The 20,373-nt window shown below is 32.4% G+C and overlaps 2 protein-coding genes across 2 annotated transcripts; both read right to left on the bottom strand.

Annotated features, from left to right (window-relative positions):
• Positions 1-660: 660 nt before the first annotated feature.
• On the bottom strand, positions 661-2,915 carry LOC100854051 (pentatricopeptide repeat-containing protein At4g21065). Its single transcript, XM_003632946.4, has one exon. The coding sequence runs from the start codon at positions 2,801-2,803 to the stop codon at positions 962-964; it is 1,842 nt and encodes a 613-aa protein (XP_003632994.1). The 5' UTR covers positions 2,804-2,915; the 3' UTR covers positions 661-961.
• Positions 2,916-5,194: 2,279 nt separating this feature from the next.
• Positions 5,195-7,875, bottom strand: LOC100266950 (BAG family molecular chaperone regulator 3). Its single transcript, XM_002280501.5, has 4 exons — positions 7,461-7,875; positions 6,704-6,960; positions 6,077-6,223; positions 5,195-5,534 (listed from the first exon to the last, which is right to left on the bottom strand). Exons 1-4 carry the CDS (start codon positions 7,684-7,686, stop codon positions 5,394-5,396), a joined length of 771 nt encoding a protein of 256 aa, XP_002280537.1. The 5' UTR covers positions 7,687-7,875; the 3' UTR covers positions 5,195-5,393.
• Between the last annotated feature and the right edge of the window lie 12,498 nt (positions 7,876-20,373).

Genomic DNA, 20,373 nt, shown 5'->3' with positions numbered 1-20,373 from the left:
AATGAACATCCAAAACCCTATAAATTATAAATTGATTTTTTTTTTTTTTAAATATCGTGGAAGGTTTAATTGATTCAATTTGGAAGAATCACTTGTTGCAGAGAATTGGATGATGAGTGGGTCTCTAGCTTTGCAAAGAAGATAAGAAGTGGATGATGAATGGATCTCTACCTTTGCAAAGAAGATAAACATCGGGTTTGAAGAACAAGATAAGAGGGTAAAATAGTAATTTAGGTTATTTTATTTTATCAAATAGGTTTAATGAATCAGAATACCACCTACTTTTAATGAATGCAAATCCGACTCATAAGTTGGATTTGATTTATGCCGGAATAATTTGTTATTTCATTTCCGTCTTCTTAACATTTATCCAAACATAGGAATAAGGGAGAAAAGGAATGAGATGTCTATTCTCACTCCCTATTCCCGTGTACCAAACACCCCCTAAATGAAATACAATACATACCTATAATTAAAATCAATTAAACATTTATACATTTTCAACTTATTTAATCTTTATATACAAAAATTTTAAAAAATAAAATAAGTTTGAAACAGTATATAAAAATGATTTATTAACTTTAAATCTATTTTTTTTATTTTTCTTAATTTTTTTCAATATTTTTCCTCTATTTTATTTCCGTCACATTTTCTCTCAAATTTTTAAAAAATCAGACATGGCCTATTATTGACTTTCAAATTTAAGAAGTTACAGGTCACAATGATGTGGTTGGAATTTAGAATAACCAAGGGAGCTTTTAGCACAGAAACAATTGATACATGCAAAAGAACATGATGGATAAGATGCTTCTTCTCCACCAATAATCAGCCATTGATGCCACACAGAATTCAACAGCGGTCTTTGATGATTGTCATCAACTCTCAAGTTCAATTCTTCAACATCCCAATGGATGCTGTTTGGAATACACAAAAACTCCGTGGATGCCAGACATCATATGATTTACCAATAATCCTTGCAAGAACAATGTCCATCTTTGAAATGGTGGAACCGGCTGCGGTCCCTCACAACTATCTCTCGATCAAATACCTTTGAAATAAGTTTAATTGCTAAGTGACAATCTGCACACACCCTCAGATTCTTCACAACCCTGATTGGGATGCCTGCTGCTGTATTAATCAGCATAAAAGCAATTGCAATCTTCTCACTGTGATAAGACAGAGCAGTCTCCTTTTCCTCCTCCTCTATGTCTGCAAGCACATTTGAGATGTGAGGCACGTAACCTTCCAATTTTAACAACTTTGTGATCTCTGCTAGCTTCACATATATTTCCTCAGTTTGGGGATGGGATCTATCTCCCATTACAAACTCATGGAGGCGATTTCTTAACTCAACAAGGCTATGCCCCGGAGTTTTCTTCACTCCTTCCCTCAGCATTGTCCTCCTCACCTTGTGCACGTCTGACCAACGCTGCTCAGATGCATAGAGGTTGGAGAGGAGCACATAATCCCCACTGTGTTTAGGCTCTAACTGGAGGAGTTGGGCTCTTGCAACCTCCCCAAGAGCCAAATGCCCATGTATGGTGCATGCTCCCAGTAAGGTCCTCCAAACAACAGCATTGGGCTGCATTGGCATGTTTTGGATAAATTCATGTGCTTGTTTCACCAAGCCTGCCCTACCCAACAAATCAACCATGCAACCATAATGCTCTATCTTTGGTACAATGCCATATTCCTCTTTCATCCTCTTGAAGTAATCAAACCCCTCGTCCACCATCCCACAATGACTGCAAGCATACAAGACCCCAACAAAAGTAATCTCACTGGGCATCAAGCCCTTCCTCTCCAACTCCTTGAAAAGCTCAAGTGCTTCCTTTCCAAACCCATTAACAGCCAATCCCACAATCAAAGAAGTCCAGGAAACCACACTCTTTTCCTCCATCTCGTCAAACACTTTATGTGCTTGTCTAATGCTCCCACACTTTGCATAAAGATCCAAAAGGGCATTGCCAGCATGCAAGTTCCCATCCAAACCCACTTTTACCATGTACACATGAGCCCTCCTGCCCAAAGCCAGAGCCCCAAGCTCAGCACATGCAGAAAGCAAGCTAACCATGGTGAACCCATCTGGCTCCACGCCCCGCAAACCCATTTCCCTGAAAAGAGTCAAAGCCTCATTAGGCCTCCCATTAAGAGCATATCCATTAATTACAGAATTCCAAGTCACAAGATTCCTCTCAGCCATCAACTCGAACAGCTTGTGAGCACTCTCAGCATGCCCACAAGCCGCATACATATGAACCAAAGTGTTCTGAACAAACACCAACGACTCAAACCCATTTCTTATAGCAATGGAATGAACCTTTTCCCCCTCCCTAACGTCCATCAACTTAGCAATGGCCTTGAGAAGAAAGGGGTAAGTGTGTGTATCAGGTTCAATGCAAGATACATGCATTTGGCGGTACAATTCAAGGGCTGGCATAGGATTTTCACTCTCTGCATAGCCCCTTATCATAGTATTCCACGTGAAAATATTTGGGTTTTGGATTTGGGAAAAGATTTGGTGGGCATAGGACATGGGCGAGCAGAATGACAAAAGGGTGAATATCAAGTACTTGCCCATATCCGGGTTGGTGAGGGGGACACCATGTCTGATAGAGAATGCATGGATTTGCCTGAATTTGAATTTGGAAGAAGCACAGCTTAACAAAAGAGCAATGCATTTCTTGAGAATATAGGATTTTGGGCTTTCTGGACAGGTTGACGTGGAGATTGTGAAAGAAAAATGTTTTCTGGGGCTATGGGTTGGGATTAAGGGCTGCCTACCCAGCTGATTCGAGTGCATGAGATACGTGGGTGTGTGAGGAAGGAGCCTCCTTTTAGTATTGCCCTTTTACTTTTGTCCTTTGATTTTGGAAGGGTTTTGAGGTTTTCATCAACCTGATAAGGTTAATTTGATCAAATGAATTTTCTCTCTTAAAAATATGAAATACGATTTTTTTTTAGACAATATTACCCTTCAACAGATAGGGGACAGGGGTTCAACATGTTAGAATATTAAGTTTATTTTATATCATATTAATGTAATCACACCATGTCTCCGGCAGCACTACTGATAGAGTACTTAACCCTAAATCAGCAGAAATATTTTCTTTTTCAATGAATACAAGCAGTAATTACTTGAAAGCTTCGATTACTTTTAAGTTGCGTTTTGACTCTGAATCTTGTGAAAAAGTTAGACCTGGGTTTCTCAGGAAATCACATTAATTGTCCTAAGTACTCTTAGCCCTATAATTTAGGCCTTGGTCCCAACTGTTCATAACATTATCAGTGCATTATGGAGAAATGATGCTAGCATCTACTCCTCACTGTTATGTTGGGATGTTTAATATATATGACATGTTGCCCTATAATTAATTTTTAGCCCTCATCCTAAAGTTCTCCAAGCTTCAATATCAACAAAAGCAAGCATGGCACATGAAGTGATCATGGACAACTTTCTCAAGCCATTTTTTAGGTTTCATGCCCATTACAGAAGTTGACAACCTCCGAGGTAATGAGGATGAAAAATATTTTAATGTGTAAGAATGAAACAAAAGCTTGAAAATACCAACAAAAACCAAAACTTCAATAAAAAAGCAAGGTGTAACTGGGAATTTTATCAAGCAATTAGGTGTAGTAGCTTTCAAATCTCTATCACCATATATACCAATTATTAATATATTATTCAGCCCATAATTCAGCACTCTTGTCCTTACTTTCCACGGCAATAACATTAGCAGAGCAATATAGGCAAATAATAAATTTGGGTCTCTCCCTTACATGTAGTCTAGTCACTGTCATGTTGGACTGTAGGAGATATGATAAGTTGCTGTATAATTTTAGCTCTCATCCAAACATTCTTCATGTTTCGATGTCAATAAAAGTGGGCATGGCACATGGAGGACATTCTCAAGCCAATGCTTGGGTTTGCATTAGGCGATTACAGCTAAAAAGAGAAGCAACCACACATGAATGCATCCACAAAGACAGAAAGTCCAAGAATTCTCCCGCAGGTCCCGCATCATCCATCAGTCTGCCTTTTGATAATTGGTTTCAAGCTCATGGCATTGGCATGGTAGACTAAGACAAGTGCATAAGCTGTAAAAGGAAATTTGCCCTTTCAACTCTATCCACATTTCCTTTTCGATCCATATCCTTTCTCTCACAGTCTTCGAATCTGACGACTGAAAAATGATCATTTGTCTAATATTGAAACTAACTTCATTCAATGTTCGAGTTGTGTTGTGTATCATTGTACAAAAAGTTACATTAGAGCTCTCAATGATTTAGTTAGTGAAGGAGAGAACCAAATTAATCAGGGCTTTTTGGTTCTTCTTCTCGCCCTATTGCACCAACATCTTAATCATTTTATTCCTTTAATTAAACCTCAAGTTAAAAAGTAATAACTGTAACCAAAGTCAAGGAATAATCGTGCTAGCCTGCACGTCCATGTAACTTGATAAAATATATGACTTGGGTCCCAAGCTGTGAGAACCGGGAAGAGACGGAAAGTAGGTTTTCTTGTTAACCTATTGGCTTCCCTCTTCCACCATAGAACATGGGCTACATTTGTGTTGAAGCACCTTAACTCTTAGAGCTCTTTGATGACAGCCCTCAAGCCGATTCATTGTGTCCAATCCATCCACCTTCAATATTAGTTGAAATCTTATGGACCTATCACCATGAGACGATCGATGCCTTCAAAGGGGGTGAAGAGTTGGGGAGTGGGTGCACAAGTAGTGTTGGGAGTAATCACAAGTGTTGAGATTTTAGTAGTGGTACTGGTAGGTGAAAGTGATATGATGGTGATGTTGAAATGCTTGGCGGAGGTAGGAGATGGTGGTGTGTGGAATAATGGGGGTGGTGGTTGTAGGGCATAGTAGTGATAGCTGATGACGCACAATGTTGGCACTATGAAGAGCCGGAGGTGCTGCTGCATGTGAAAAAAAGAATAGGTAGTGAGGATGATGAGACGGTGGCAATCGATGTTTATTTTTTTAATCTTTCTTGGTTTCTTCTTATCAATCAGGACTTAGTACTTGTGGAAAGTGGAAGTTGATTTTTGGGCTTGCTGTACCCAAGTACAGTTTCCAGTTCTTCCTATACTGGACAGAAATACAAATCTCGAAAATGATAATTTACTATTCTTAATTAGGCTTGAGAGAGCTGATTGAATGCACAAACTTGTTTCTAATTTCTGATAGAAATAGCCATATATATATAGATATACACCAGAGTGTTCAACAAAACTGCAATTATCTAATTAACCAATGCTTATTGGCAAGTTCATGGGAAGGAAGGGCCATAAGTACAAGTAGAGTTGCTCGCTCATGCATCTCTCGAGCTAAATACATAAAAATGATGAATGAACAAAAATGGAAAATAATCAAAGATCAATCAAAAAATTCCCAATGAGCTGTGGTTGGAGGAGGGTCAAAGGTCTCCCACTTGGTTGTGACAATCACAGGCTTTACTTTCCCATTTGATATCTTCAGCACATCTAGCGTTTCCACACACTTCTGCACTCTCTTTCCCTGCAAACATTACGTTAAACAGCCATCTAGTATCAATGCTATACTCTTTTGGAGTCCACATCTACAACATCCAAATTCATAAATTCTGCAGCATAATGGAAAAGGAATAAAGGGTGCAAGTGCAACGAAAGCCACTGTCGATAAGATAATCACTTCGACACTTTAAAAAGTATTGGTTGATAGCTAAGGCACTATTCCCTTAGCATTATACAAGTTTTTACTCGTATTGCACGTTTAAATTTTTGATTGGTTACTAAATGTACTTCCCGCGTTTTGAAAAGAGTAATTATTATTTTTATTTCAAGAGCCAAAATAAAGGTGAAATCTGCATTATGCTTTACAGTATTTCACTATTTCCCAACTTGGGTGGTCACATTGTATATGTAGATGGTATTAGTAATTTAGTGGCACCACAAATTCCATCATAATTCCCAAGCTGAAAAGGCAGGCTGCGGGTTCCCATATGGCATCAATGGGCAAAAGGATGAAAATATTATCATTTGCGCATGGAAATAATCGGAGCAAACAATGGCAAAAAGTACCTGCAAATTTTTCTGAGCAGACGCATCTCCTTCTGCAGCAATGCCATCCAGTTTGATAGCCTGTCTCATGAGCATCTCAATCAATGTAGTGATCTGAACCTCTGGTACCTTAGTCCCATTCGAAATTGACTTCTCAATTGCAGAAACCTATGGAAGATAGAAGAAACACATGATTTTCAAAATTCACTAATTATTCGGGGCATTCAACATATTCCTCATATCCAACTACGTTATAGTGTATTTACTGAATATGAATATGAAAGGGACAAGCTTGAAGCTGCCACTCTGGATGGGGCGGCCCACCGAGTGGCAACAAGGCACTATCTCATCTTTAGAGGTGATTGGCCCCATTTAATAGCCACTTGACGGTCAAGATTCCAAGGCCGATGATGACACAAAAACCATATTATATACTGATGTCGCACCCCATCGTTGCCAGCTGTGGGATTATGACTCAATGCTGTCCGCCAACTTTTTTAACACATCATTATTCTCCAGATCTAACGGATGCCATTGAGTCGTACCACTACAAAAATGCCTCCAAAACGTGTTCCTATTTTTTTTAATTTAATTAATAATTAATAGTGAGTTTTGTAATGTGTAGTAAACTTCATGAGATGGGCTTACCTGCTCCGCCAACTTATCAACCTCCATGGACACGTCCGAAATGGCGCGATGTGCGGTCTGGATCTTGGCGTTCCTGCGCATCTCGATGGCTCTCCTCTCTCTGCTCGATGGATCCTCCATTAGTATGACTTTTGATCGACCTTTGACGCCACACATGTCCAAATAATCCCCATTTTCTCTCTCCTTTCCTCGGAATATTAACCTCTGTTCACCCGGCTGTAACCCAGTCTCCGCCGTCAGAAGCTTCTTCAACTCTCCTGCCACCACGCATAACCACATTTACGATATTACCCTCTAAAGTTGCAATTATTATGCCTGCTACATTATACAAACTTCGTGATTTTTTCGTCTTGATGAGGCCATTATGGTCAGATAAAATTGGCTCCTTCCAAAACAATTATGAACGCATGAAATTTCCCGAGAAAGGATGACAACACAAAAGGAAATGCAAAATTGCGATTTTCTAGGGCATGAAAATAGTATTACCTTGTTTGCTTGCCGAGAACACGAGGGAAAAGAAAATAACAGAAAAATAAAACGTAGATCTTGAGGGAAGAAAAAAAGAACCAATAAAACAAAAAGACACAGGAAAAGAAAACATGCAACGCCTCTCATGTAGACGTGTCGTGAGAATCCTCTGTTTTCAGGAATCAAAGAGGACTGTGCCATTCAGCATTTTCGTTTCCTCTCCTCCATTTTCTCGGCAGTCAAACAGAAAAAATAACACATAAAAAAGACACAGATCGATCAATCATACCAAAAGTCGCCTGAGAATTGACGGAGATCTCGTACCGAAGAGCACCATAGGCAACGCGAATCAACAAATTCGGAGCCAAAGAATCCGATTTCTCGGTTCGCTTCTGCACCAACATTCCTCCGGGCCTCATCTCCCACTCAATCTCTTCATCTTTAGACGTAGACGACGTCGTCGTCGCCGAGCCCTCGCTCATGCACCCACTATAATCCGATCTCCCCTTCATCATCTTTGCCGGAAAAATCACTACAATTGAGCGTTCAAAATGGATTTTTCTCGGGAAAATGAGAGAAAATATCTAGGGCTGTGAACTATATTCTGCCGACACAAACACGCTGTAGCGCGGGGGATGCGGTTTTATACGGCAATGAAAAGGTTTGCTTACAAGACAGTAGAGAAATGACAGGAAGTTTTGTTGACCAATGAGAGGCCTCACACGTGTTGAGTCTGTCAGATAAGTCTAGTGACAGCTAAGCACAGAGGTTGCCGACAGTCTACGGAAGCATCCAAGGGAAGCAAAAGCAAATGCTTTATGTGTAATGTTCCATCGGACGCGTGGGTCTCTGTTATTGGTCTGTGACATTTGTGGGTCCTTTGACGGGGATGTTGAAGAGTGGCTCCGCTCCTCGCTTGTGATCGGTTGGGTTTAAGGACCCTCCTGTTGAAAAAAGGAAGGAGTGTGGTCACGTGAAGGGACTGTCTGACCCACGATGTTGATTTTCTATTGAGTTGGGTCCTGGGAGTAGGGCTTTTTTGGGAAATTTCTTCTGTTTTCGGCTCATCACAGCCGTCGGATGCAATTGACATGGTTGACCCTTGTTGCTGGATTTTTGTTTTTTTTTTCCTGAGTAAGCTTTTATTATCAATGGCTTAAATGAATAAAAAATATAACATTTAAAATGATTGAAATAATAAAAGCACTTGAATGAAAAATAAAGCATAATAGATTCAACGAAAAATATAATTAAAAAAACCAAAATTATTATTCAAATTTATTTCATAAATAAAATGAATTTATAACATTAAATAAGCCAATGTCCATAAAGAGGCAAGAAGTTATTGCATACAACTTAAACAAATATATATATATATATCAACTTTTGACTGGATTACTGGTCAACGTCAATTACTTATGAGTCACGAAAAAAGCATGGTTTTGAATGTCCCAAAGCTTGATTCAACCATCCATTACTCGACTTGTTTAATTTAATTTGACTATGATTGTTTATTTCTCATATTATAGTAAGGCATAATGTGTACAACTTAAAGGATCCATTTACTATTTCAAGTTATTGCAATGGGATCCGCTTCTAATGCGACTGTCTTGTGGGATAAAATTAAATGGGTTCGGGATGGGTTTGAATTTTTTTTTTTTTTAATGAATTGGGATCGGATTTAGTGCGGTACAATCATTGTCCAAACCATGTCGATCCACCCTATATAAGTAATTTTTTATTTTTTTTACTTTTCCATTTTTTATGCATAAAACAAATAAGAAATCTATCTTCCGAAAAGTAAATTATAAATTTTTTATATTTATTTTTAATGTATTTAAAATTATAAAAATTTAAAAATAATTTATTTTTAATTAATAAATATGTGAGTGCAATTTTTTGTGATATTCTTTAAATTGAAAATGTATATAATTATTTGATTTGATATTTGAAATTGAATTAATATAGTGAAGTCCCTATAGGCTTAATTTTGACACTTAAGCTTTGAGAATAACTTGAGAAATAGTTAGCCTTGCAAAGCTTTTATTATTATAAACGTTAATGGTAGTTGGTAGATGATAGTATTATTACCAACATTGTAATAATACCCTTACCATATGAATAAGGGTTTTTGAGCTACTAAAAAAATGAAATCATTATTTGTTTCCTCTTAGGTTTATTTTCAAACACATTATTCAATGATGTATTATAAAGTTTATATTATTGTATGATTCACACAATTATTTTTCTAATTATGTTGTATTTTCTCATAATTAACAACTATATAAAATTAATAAGTTTTCATAACCCAAAAGATTGTAATCATTGATATTTTAATTTTATATAGTCAAAAGCTTTACAAATCTTTTTTCATAGTTAGAAACTATGAATGATCCGACAGAAGCTTGTAATTATAAATATTTTAATTTTATATAACGAGAAGTTGTATAAAAACCTTTTAATTACTAGAAGCTATGAATGCTAAAGTTAGAATCTCGTAAACGATGATATTTTCTTTGCCAAAAATTTATAATTTCTAAAATCTTATATAGTCGGAAATTATATTATTATGTGTCAATTGTTTATAGTTGGAGGCTATAAAATAGGAAAGTAGAAAATTAGCATTAACTAAAAGCTATTACTCTAAACTTTACCAAAAACTATATAAAACAAAAATTTGTACTACTTTTAACTATTGGTTATGTGTTAGAGAATATTGATTTTTTTTTATTGTCACCATAATTTGTATTTTATTCATTTACAATATTTAGAATAAAATAAATTTATTTTATTGGACAATAGTTTTTTATATAATCCTAATTTAATTATTCAATATATAATTATTGGATAATGTCAAAATTACAAAGTTTGAGTTTGTTGCACTTAATGTTTTGGATAAAAACTAGATCCTTGATGCTGAAATTCGTTTAGATGCAAGGAACCTTAGGACAACCATTAAGGAAGGAAGCAATGCAATCCAGTAGGATCACACAAAGGTACTAATATTCTTTCGTCATTGTATTGATGAGAGTTTGAAAAGTAAATACCTCACAATAAGAGACCCTTTCATCATCTAAAAAAATTTATACATAAAACAAATAAGAAATCTATCTTTCGAAAAGTAAATTGTAAATTTATGATATTTATTTTTAATGTATTTAAAATTATAAAAATTTAAAAATAATTTATTTTTAATTAATTAATATGTGAGTGCAATTTTTTTGTGATGTTCTTTAAATTGAAAATATATATAATTATTTGATTTGATATTTGAAATCGAATTAATCTAGTGAAGTCTCCAATAGGCTTAATTTTGACACTTAAGCTTTGAGAAGAACTTGAGAAATAGTTAGCCTTGCAAAGCTTTTATTATTATAAACGTTAATGGTAGTTGGTGGATGATAGTATTATTACCAACATGGGAATAATACCCTTACCATATGAATAAGGGTTTTTGAGCTACTAAAAAAATGAAATCATTATTTGTTTCCTCTTAGGTTTATTTTCAAACACATTATTCAATGATGTATTATAAAGTTTATATTATTGTATAATTCACACAATTATTTTTCTAATTATGTTGTATTTTCTCATAATTAACAACTATATAAAATTAATAAGTTTTCATAACCCAAAAGATTGTAATCATTGATATTTTAATTTTATATAGTCAAAAGCTTTACAAATCTTTTTTCATAGTTAAAAACTATGAATGATCCGGCAGAAGCTTGTAATTATAAATATTTTAATCTTATATAACGAGAAGTTGTATAAAAACCTTTTAATTACTAGAAGCTATGAATGCTAAAGTTAGAATCTTGTAAACGATGATATTTTCTTTGCCAAAAATTTATAATTTCTAAAATCTTATATAGTCGGAAATTATATTATTATGTGTCAATTGTTTATAGTTGGAGGCTATAAAATAGGAAAGGAGAAAATTAGCATTAGCTAAAAGTTATTACTCTAAACTTTACCAAAAACTATATAAAACAAAAATTTGTACTACTTTTAACTATTGGTTATGTGTTAGAGAATATTGATTTTTTTTTATTGTCACCATAATTTGTATTTTATTCATTTACAATATTTAGAATAAAATAAATATATTTTATTGGGCAATATTTTTTTTACATGATCCTAACTTAATTATTCAATATATGATTATCGGATAATGTCAAAATTACAAAGTTCAAGTTTGTTGCACTTAATGTTTCGGGTAAAAACTAGATCCTTGATGCTAAAATTCGTTTAGATGCAAGGAACCTTAGGACAACCATTAAGGAAGGAAACAATGCAATAGGATCACATAAAGGTACTAATATTCCTTCATCATTGTATTGATGAGAGTTTGAAAAGTAAATACCTCATAATAAGGGACCCTTTCATCCTCTAAAAAAATTTATACATAAAACAAATAAGAAATCTATCTTTCAAAAAGTAAATTGTAAATTTATGATATTTATTTTTAATGTATTTAAATTTATAAAAATTAAAAAAAGAATTTATTTTTAATTAATAAATATGTGAGTGCAATTTTTTGTGATGTTCTTTAAATTGAAAATGTATATAATTATTTGATTTGATATTTGAAATCTAATTAATATAGTGAAGTCTCCAATAGACTTAATTTTGACACTTAAGTTTTGAGAAATAGTTAGCCTTGCAAAGCTTTTATTTTTATAAACGTTAATGGTAGTTGGTGGATGATAGTATTATTACCAACATGGGAATAATACCCTTACCATATGAATAAGGGTTTTTGAGCTACTAAAAAAATGAAATCATTATTTTTTTCCTCTTAGGTTTATTTTCAAACACATTATTCAATGATGTATTATAAAGTTTATATTATTTTATAATTCACACAATTATTTTTCTAATTATGTTGTATTTTCTCATAACTAACAACTATATAAAATTAATAAGTTTTCATAACCCAAAAGATTGTAATCATTGATATTTTAATTTTATATAATCAAAAACTTTACAAATCTTTTTTCATAGTTAGAAACTATGAATGATCCGGTCAGAAGCTTGTAATTATTAATATTTTAATTTTATATCATCAGAAGCTATATACAAACTTTTAATTACTAGAAGCTAAGAATGCTAAAGTTAGAATCTTGTAAACGATGATATTTTTTTTGCCAAAAATTTATAATTTCTAAAATCTTATATAGTAGGAAATTATATTAATATGCGTTATGTTTATAGTCGAAAGCTATAAAATAAGTGTGAAACTAAGGTTTGGTTAATCTTGATTTTGATGATAACAAAACAAGGTTTAGAACTAATGATTATATTTCAAGTGTGATTAGGCAAGATGATTTCTAAAGTGGTAATCACAAAGACAAATCAAGTCAAAGAGAAATCATGAAGAAGAAGACCATCTCAAAGAGAAGTGTTTTTCAAGACTCAAGCTTCATAGAATCTCTTTATAAGGTTGTTGGTGTACTAGGATTTTCATGCATTACATTTTTTACTTATGTACCAAAATCATCCAAGAGTTATTTTGTTTTAAAAATCTTAAGAATTGAATGATTTCATGTTTTCAACTAAAACCTTGTGTTAAATATTTCAAACTTGTTTTAAAAGGTTTTAAGTTGAAAAAGGTTGGGTGTTGAGCCAAAAATGGCTCAACCGGTTGTGCGCGTCTGGTCGAGGGAGGCCAAAAAGTTTCTCTCTCTCCCAGTAAACTTCTCTTCCCGGTCAATGTGATTCTCTTCCCGGTTGAGGTCCGGTTGAGGCCCAATGGTCACCTGCCAAGCATTAAATGCTAACGGCTAATCAACCGGTCGACCCATAACTCGACCGGTCAAACCCCCAAACGGCTAGTTTGACTTTTCTCTTCTATAGAAGACTCCAATCTTCATTGTTTAAAAAGTTTAACCTTCCCAAACATTTCTTGATTATATTTGAGCCTTGGAAGAGTGTTTCTGAGTGCACTATTGTTCTAAAACTTGCATATCTTTAGTGCACCTTTCAATCCTAGTTTTCTTTTATCATTTGAGCTTAAAATTCTTGTGCTAGGATTTTTGTGAGATCATTTATTTGTAAACCTTTGAGAAGAAGTTTCTCAAGAGTGTGGTATTTCTTGAGAAGTGTAAAGGGTGTTTGGAGCCAAAAGTCCAAGAGGGTTAATTGGAACCATAATCCAATTATATTGCTTGAAGGCTTGGTTTGGAAGCCTTGAGTGGGACCTCAAGCTCGGGATTGAAGCTAGAGGAGAGTGGATGTAGGCCGGGTTGTGCCGAACCACTAGACACTCTTGTGTTTGCATTCCCTCTTCCCTACTCTTTTAATTTATATGCAATTGTATTTATATTGCTTATTATATACTTGCATATAATTGTCTCTTCATTCACATAGTTTAAATTTGCGAAAAGAGACCATCACCCTATTCACCTCCCCTCTAGGATGATTACCATAGGTTGGATTAGCCTCATATTTCTAACAATAAGAAATGAGAAAATTAGCATTAGCTAAAAGCCATTACTCTAAACTTTACCAAAAACTATATAAAATAAAAATTTGTACTACTTTTAACTATTGGTTATGCGTTAGAGAATATTGATTTTTTTTATTGTCACCATAATTTGTATTTTATTCATTTACAATATTTAGAATAAAATAAATATATTTTATTGGGCAAAATATTTTTATATGATCCTAATTTAATTATTCAATATATAATTATCTGATAATGTCAAAATTACAAAGTTTGAGTTTGTTGCACTTAACGTTTCAGGTAAAAACTAGATCCTTGATGCTGAAATTCGTTTAGATGCAAGGAACCTTAGGACAACCGTTAAGGAAGGAAACAATGCAACCCTGTAGGATCACACAAATGTACTAATATTCCCTTTCATTCTCTAAACAAATTTATGACCATCTTAGGACAACCATTAAGGAAGGAAACAATGTAACCTTGTAGGATCACACAAAGGTATTAATATTCCTTCATCATTGTATTGATGAGAGTTTGAAAAGTAAATACCTCACAATAAGGGATCCTTTCATTCTCTAAAAAAAATTATGACCATTAAAAGACTGTTATACTACCCAAGGCTTGTTATGATTGGATACATTTAAGGTTGCAAAATTTCAAAACTGTCAACAAATATATATTCACTTTATTTAAAATTAGTTTATAATTGAAGTTATGTAAAGAAAATTAGAAAAATTTATTGAATAAGACTCATTATAAAAAATGTTAGCCTAAGGGTTCTTCTAATCGGGTTTTGATGATAACAAACCATGGTTAAGTAACTAATTGGTTTAATGTTTAAGAATCTCAGGTATAAACTCGAAAATTCATCAAAGGACCAAATGGATATAAGATCGAGACGCTTGGAAGACTTGAGATCATAGGAAATTAATGTAAGATGAATGCATGAGTGCACTTAAGATTTTCATACGTTTTCATGTATCTTAGAAAACTTGGTTTATTCTTTAAAACGTCGACTTCATTAAAACCCGAGTTTTTAACTAATTTACCTTAGGCAAAATGTTTCAAAATTGGCTTAATAATTTACCTAAAAACCTTGCCTAAGTGTTAGAAAAGAAAGGAATAAAAAAATAGGTTTTTCGAGGCAAAAAAGGCTCAACCGGTTGAGGTCGTCCGGTCGAGGACCGGTCGAGGAAGGTCAAAAACCTTCTCTCTCTCCCAGTAGCCTTCTCTTCCCGGTCGAGGTGATTCCCTTACCGGTCGAGGTCCGGTTAAGGCAACGGTAACCTGTCATGCATTAAATGCTCCAATGGCTAGTGAACCGGTCGACTCCTAGCTCGACCGGACGAGGTTACCCTTTGCTGATTTTGACTCCCGAGCTTAGAAACCTATAAATTGAGAGCTCCACTTCATTTATTGACAAGATAACAATTGCATTCAAAGCCTACCTACCTGTTCTTGATCAAAAAGCTCTCATTTCCTTCATTGTGCATTAAATCACCACTTGCGTATCCTTTAGTGCACTCTTGCTTGTCATCCTAACCTTGTCTTGTATTTGAGCCATCTTTAAGTAAGGTTGAGTGATTATATCTTGTAACAATCCGAGTGTTAAAGCCTTCAAGAGGGTTGAATCTTGAAGAGGTTGTGTAAGAGCCCATTAGAGCCGGAATCCAAGTGTAAGAAGATTGGAAGCTTGGTTGAAGTTTCAAGTTAGTGGAACCCTCACTCGGTTAGGAGGTTGAGGAGAGTGGACGTAGGCAAGGAAATGCCGAACCACTATAAACTCGAGTTTGAATTCTCTCAACTCTATCTCTTTACTTTGTTTATCTTTTGTTTAATTTTGTTGTGATTGAAAAGATTTTAAAAACCCAATTCACCCCCCCCCCCCTTTTGGGTGTTTTTCTTAACTAAACATAGCCTTTGTTTTCTCAAAAAATATTAACTATTTTTCATGCTTCGAATATACTATCGGAGTAGTAATATAGAGAACATGATTTACTAAATCTTCGAAATTGATGTCATATTTTTTTAGTGGTTGAACAAAATAACAAACTTTTATTAAAAAATCACCAATCTTGTCTAATTGGTTTAGTGTTATTCCCTTAAGCAAATGTTATCACATTTCATGGACATGGACAATGATGTGGACAAAAACACAATCATATGCATGAAAAGAATAAACCATGACATCGTGTAGGTCATAATTATTCTCATAATTGGAAAAAAAAAAAAAAAAAACCTTTACCACCATAAATGGAACAATGCAGTAAGTGCATAAAAAAAGGGGTCAAGATGTACAAACCAAATAGACTTCTAAGAATGAATGTAACAAATGTGGGATGAAAGGCTACCAAATGTATAGCTTGCATACGCTAAAACATTTAATTGATCTTCATTGGAGATGAAGTTGAAATGAACTTCATTGATGACGATAGGACAGTGGACATAACCCACTTGGATGTTTTTGATTTCTTTAAAGATCCAAGTTAAAAAATTGATCATTTAATTGGAGATGACAATGTCAGTTTTGATTAAGTGTTATATTTATTTTTCTAATTGTTTTATGTAATGCAAAACATGTTATCCTTAATACACTAAAGTTTGCTTTTAAAGTTATACCCTTCTTGTGGATCATTTTGGTATTTTATAGTCATAACAGATCCTTATACAAAGCAATCAAATGTTTGTCTTCATTCTTCTTGCAATGTTGCCTTCGCAATGCTACTTTCTCAAATGATTTGGCTAAGAGCACACTTTCCATATTATCCTATCAAGACAAATTGTCTTGATAATACAAGTGAATCTACATTCCAAATGTTTATTGACTATTGCATGTCAATCAAGATTGACATTAAACATCTTGTTGTTCATATTGATACCCAAATGGTTTAGCTAAATCACTTACCAAACGACTTCAATTAGTTGTTAGACCACTGCTTCTTAGAACACAACTACCCATTTTTGCTTGGGGTCATGCTATACTCTATGTTGCATCTTTAATCCATCTTCAACCTTCTGTTGACCATGAATCCTTGCCTTTTCAACTTGTACTTGGCTAATAACCAATTATTTCTCACTTACGATTTTTTTTTTGTGTTGTTCATGTCCCCATTGCCCCTTCTCAAATAACTAAAATGGATTCTCAAAGGCATCTCAAAATTTATCTTTAGATCTATGTTTTTATGTGCATATTGCTTCTACTTGTTAGATCTAAAGAACCACTTAGAAAGTTTTGCATGCACCCTACAAATCCAAGGCTAGGAATGGAGTAATCTAGATTTTCTTAACTATTATCATGTCTTAGAGTTATTGAATGGATAATGAAATAATTGAAGCAGACTTACTAGCTTGTCTCTCACCTCATATTAACACATAGTTCACATATATTCTCTTGAGGCATAGAAATAGACGGGTGTGATAATATTTGATTTGAGTCATCAACATTTTACTTCTCTAACCTATTCATAAATGGAAACAATTTATGAGTCGTTCTCTTAGTAAGCATATCAATAGCCTAAGTCATTTTAGTCGATTACACTTTTATCGAGGTAGCATAAGTTGCCATGAGTGACCGCCATTGAAGAAAAGTATAGTAGTTTAATCACTTTAAGGAAACTTCACATTTCTTTATTCCAATTGATAAGTCAAACTTTGAGTATGTGCTTAAGTTGGTATCAAATATGTAATCAGGGGATTTAACTCTTCAATCATTTAATGCTAATGTATATTTTTTTAGTTTAGGAGAAACTCATCTTCCTATCTTCAAAGAGGCTAGATTGATTATTAGTTGATATTTGTTGTGTCCCTTCGTAGGTATTGACAAATGAACATGCAGTAATATATGTTTGATTAAAAGAATATATAATCCTCTAATTCAATTTTCCAAGCCAATCTCGATTAAGGATAGTAATCATGTACCAAGGTCCAACTAGACTTGATATTGATTCTTTCGTTTTAGATTTTAAAAACACTTGAACTTTACAAAAATTTGAAGAATGTTGGAAGACTTTTATGAAATCCTTTGAATTTAACCATTGAATTAGGTAGGGTGCATGTTGGAAGAATTCAATGGTTAATTCAATGATCAAATTAAATTCAATGGTTGAACCTAAAAATTAAATTCAATGGTTAATTTGATCACCCCACAACATTCAATGCTTCTATTTGTGATATCGATTCCTTTGTGTTTTTTTAGGTTTAACCATTGAATTTAATTTGATCATTTGATGGTAGAAATAATTAAGTCTGAATTTTTATTTTATTTTATTTCATTTTTACAAATTTAGCGATGATATCCTTTGAAATTTAAACATTACACATCGTACCTCATAGAGACAAAAGTATATATATATATATATATATATATTTAAATAAAGTGCTTAAATCTTTATTTAATAATGCAATTTTATATGTTGTGATTAAACCTAAAATAATATTATTACTTTTATTCTAAAAAAGGCAATGATTATTTTTTAACCATCATTTATTTCAAAAGATAAATATTTAAAATTTTTCTAGATAGTTACCTTCCATCAAAGAAAGAATTGGTATCAAACCTTCATCCAATATTTTTTCTTAACTTTAAAAGTTAATTATAGGCGTAAAATTGATTAAATAATTTGTTTATTTACAATTCTATTTTTTTTATGTAGACTTTATTTTAAAAGAAGTTTAATTTTTAACTTTAAAAAGGATTGTACTTCTTATAAATCCATTACTTTTATTACTATATTTTTCATTTGAATTAATTTCATTTGATTATAAATAATAAATGAATTATATATAGATTTATGTTTAAACATAATTTAAATTTATATTAAATATGTTATAAATAATTAATCATAAAAAATGGTGAATTAATCAATTTCCTTGGTCATAATATTTATTTTTTCTTTTAAAGGAAGCTATTAAGAGTATGTTGGTTTACAAAAAAAAAAAAGAAGGTAAAATAAATTATTCTCTTCTATTTGGATGACTGAGATATAAAAAATAAAAAAAATATTTTCCTTCATTTTTTTTTTCTCAAAGGGAAACAAGAAAATTTTGGGAAAGTTCATTTCACATCAACTTAATTTTACTTATTTTTTTAAAGTAAAGAAAGTTTTATTCAACAATTTATTTTCGCAATTACTATTGTAACAACATTTTTATTAATGCAACATTTTACATTCCTAAACTACCCTTCCTTATTCCTTTCTCCGTCTCTCTCCTCTCCCTTCGCTTCTCCCCACCTCAAGTCCCAATTGCACCACTTTTTGATTTTTTTTTCCCAAGCCCCACCTCACATTTTAGCATTCTTTTTCTTTTATTTTTATCTTTCTTTTCATCTCTACCCACCCAACCCCCACCCCACGTATTTTTTTTCATTTCTTTTATTTTTTTTCACACTCAAAATATTTTCTCTAAAGAATAAATTATAAAATGATTTTTTTCACCAAAATATATTATGTTAAATGATTTTATTATATTCAATGTTTTAATGTGAAATTCATAACTCAATTTTTTAAAATAAAAATTATTATTAAAATTTTAAAATAAACAATATTTAATTGGAATGGTTTTTAAAAAAATATATTTTTTATTGTATTCAATATGATTTTTTTTTTGTAACCCAAACAAAAATATTGCATATAACTAGAGATTGATTAAGAATATAAACAATGTAATAATTATTTGTGTATATGTGGAAAAAATATAAAAGTTATAAATCTTACCTGAAAAATTGTTATCAGATGATTAAATTTCTTGTCATTCATTGTATTTCATATGTGATTCGTAGTCTTAATCAACTAGAATTTAGGTTCAATATGTTGAGAGGAAGTTAGAGAGAGTTCTTTATTAAAAATGGTATATGTGGAAATATATGACAAAAAAAGTTTTACGTTTAACAAAAGGAATGTTGCAAATAGCAACCCCCTTTATTTTCTTCTAATTTTTGTACTTCAAATTTCCTAACATTCAAATATAGAATTGAGTAAACAAATTGATTGCGTAGGAAAAAAAATCTTATGTATATAACTTTTTTTCTCCATCATTTTTAGCTTTTATCAACATTATTTTAAAATATATAATTTATGGATGACAATGGGGTGAGTTTTTTCACCTATAATGGGACAGACATGAACTTTAAATAAACAAATTTTAAAAGAATTTGAGATTTTTTTTAAAATATTACCTTATCCCATCGTGCCCGATTATATAAAATTAATTTTAAAAATTAATTAAATTTTAATTTTTCTATTTTTAATATATAGATAATAATAATAATAATAATAATAATAATAATAATAATAATACTTTTTAATAAAATAAGTTATAAAAATATAATAATTTAATATTTATAAAACATATTTATTTTTATTTTAATGTAATTAAAAAATTTTCTCATACCTGCTCCACTCCACCCATTTTAATTTTTTTAATGGGACAAGGATGATAATTATTTTGAATAAACAAGGTGGGGTTGGGATAGGAGCACCCTTCCTGAAACTATCTCGTTGCCATCCCTAATATAATCATAGATTTAAATTTTTTGTTAACCATTTAATAAAAAATTACTTCTTATAAATAAATGAAGTAAAGTTCATCTTGAATTCTAATTTTATGAAATTAAATATCTAAAAATAGAAATTCTAACATAAATTTAATTAAAAAAATCAATTACAAGTATATTTTGATTTAATAAAATTAATACAAATCAATTAAAATAGGTTTTCTATTTATAATTTTAATATTATTACATGAGGAATTG

The sequence above is a fragment of the Vitis vinifera genome, chromosome 10, assembly GCF_030704535.1.
Source record: "Vitis vinifera cultivar Pinot Noir 40024 chromosome 10, ASM3070453v1".
Classification (NCBI taxonomy): Eukaryota; Viridiplantae; Streptophyta; class Magnoliopsida; order Vitales; family Vitaceae; genus Vitis; species Vitis vinifera.
The sequence above is the reverse complement of the archived record's forward strand: the minus strand, read 5'-3'. Positions and strand labels throughout refer to the sequence as shown.

Coding starts and splice junctions, on each gene's coding strand:
- LOC100266950 (XM_002280501.5), bottom strand. CDS start 7,686: ATGATGAAGGGGAGATCGGATTATAGTGGGTGCATGAGCGAGGGCTCG. Junction 6,224..6,703: donor TTGATAAGTTGGCGGAGCAG/GTAAGCCCATCT, acceptor TATCTTCCATAG/GTTTCTGCAATTGAGAAGTC. Junction 5,535..6,076: donor CTGCTCAGAAAAATTTGCAG/GTACTTTTTGCC, acceptor TAATGTTTGCAG/GGAAAGAGAGTGCAGAAGTG.
- LOC100854051 (XM_003632946.4), bottom strand. CDS start 2,803: ATGCACTCGAATCAGCTGGGTAGGCAGCCCTTAATCCCAACCCATAGC.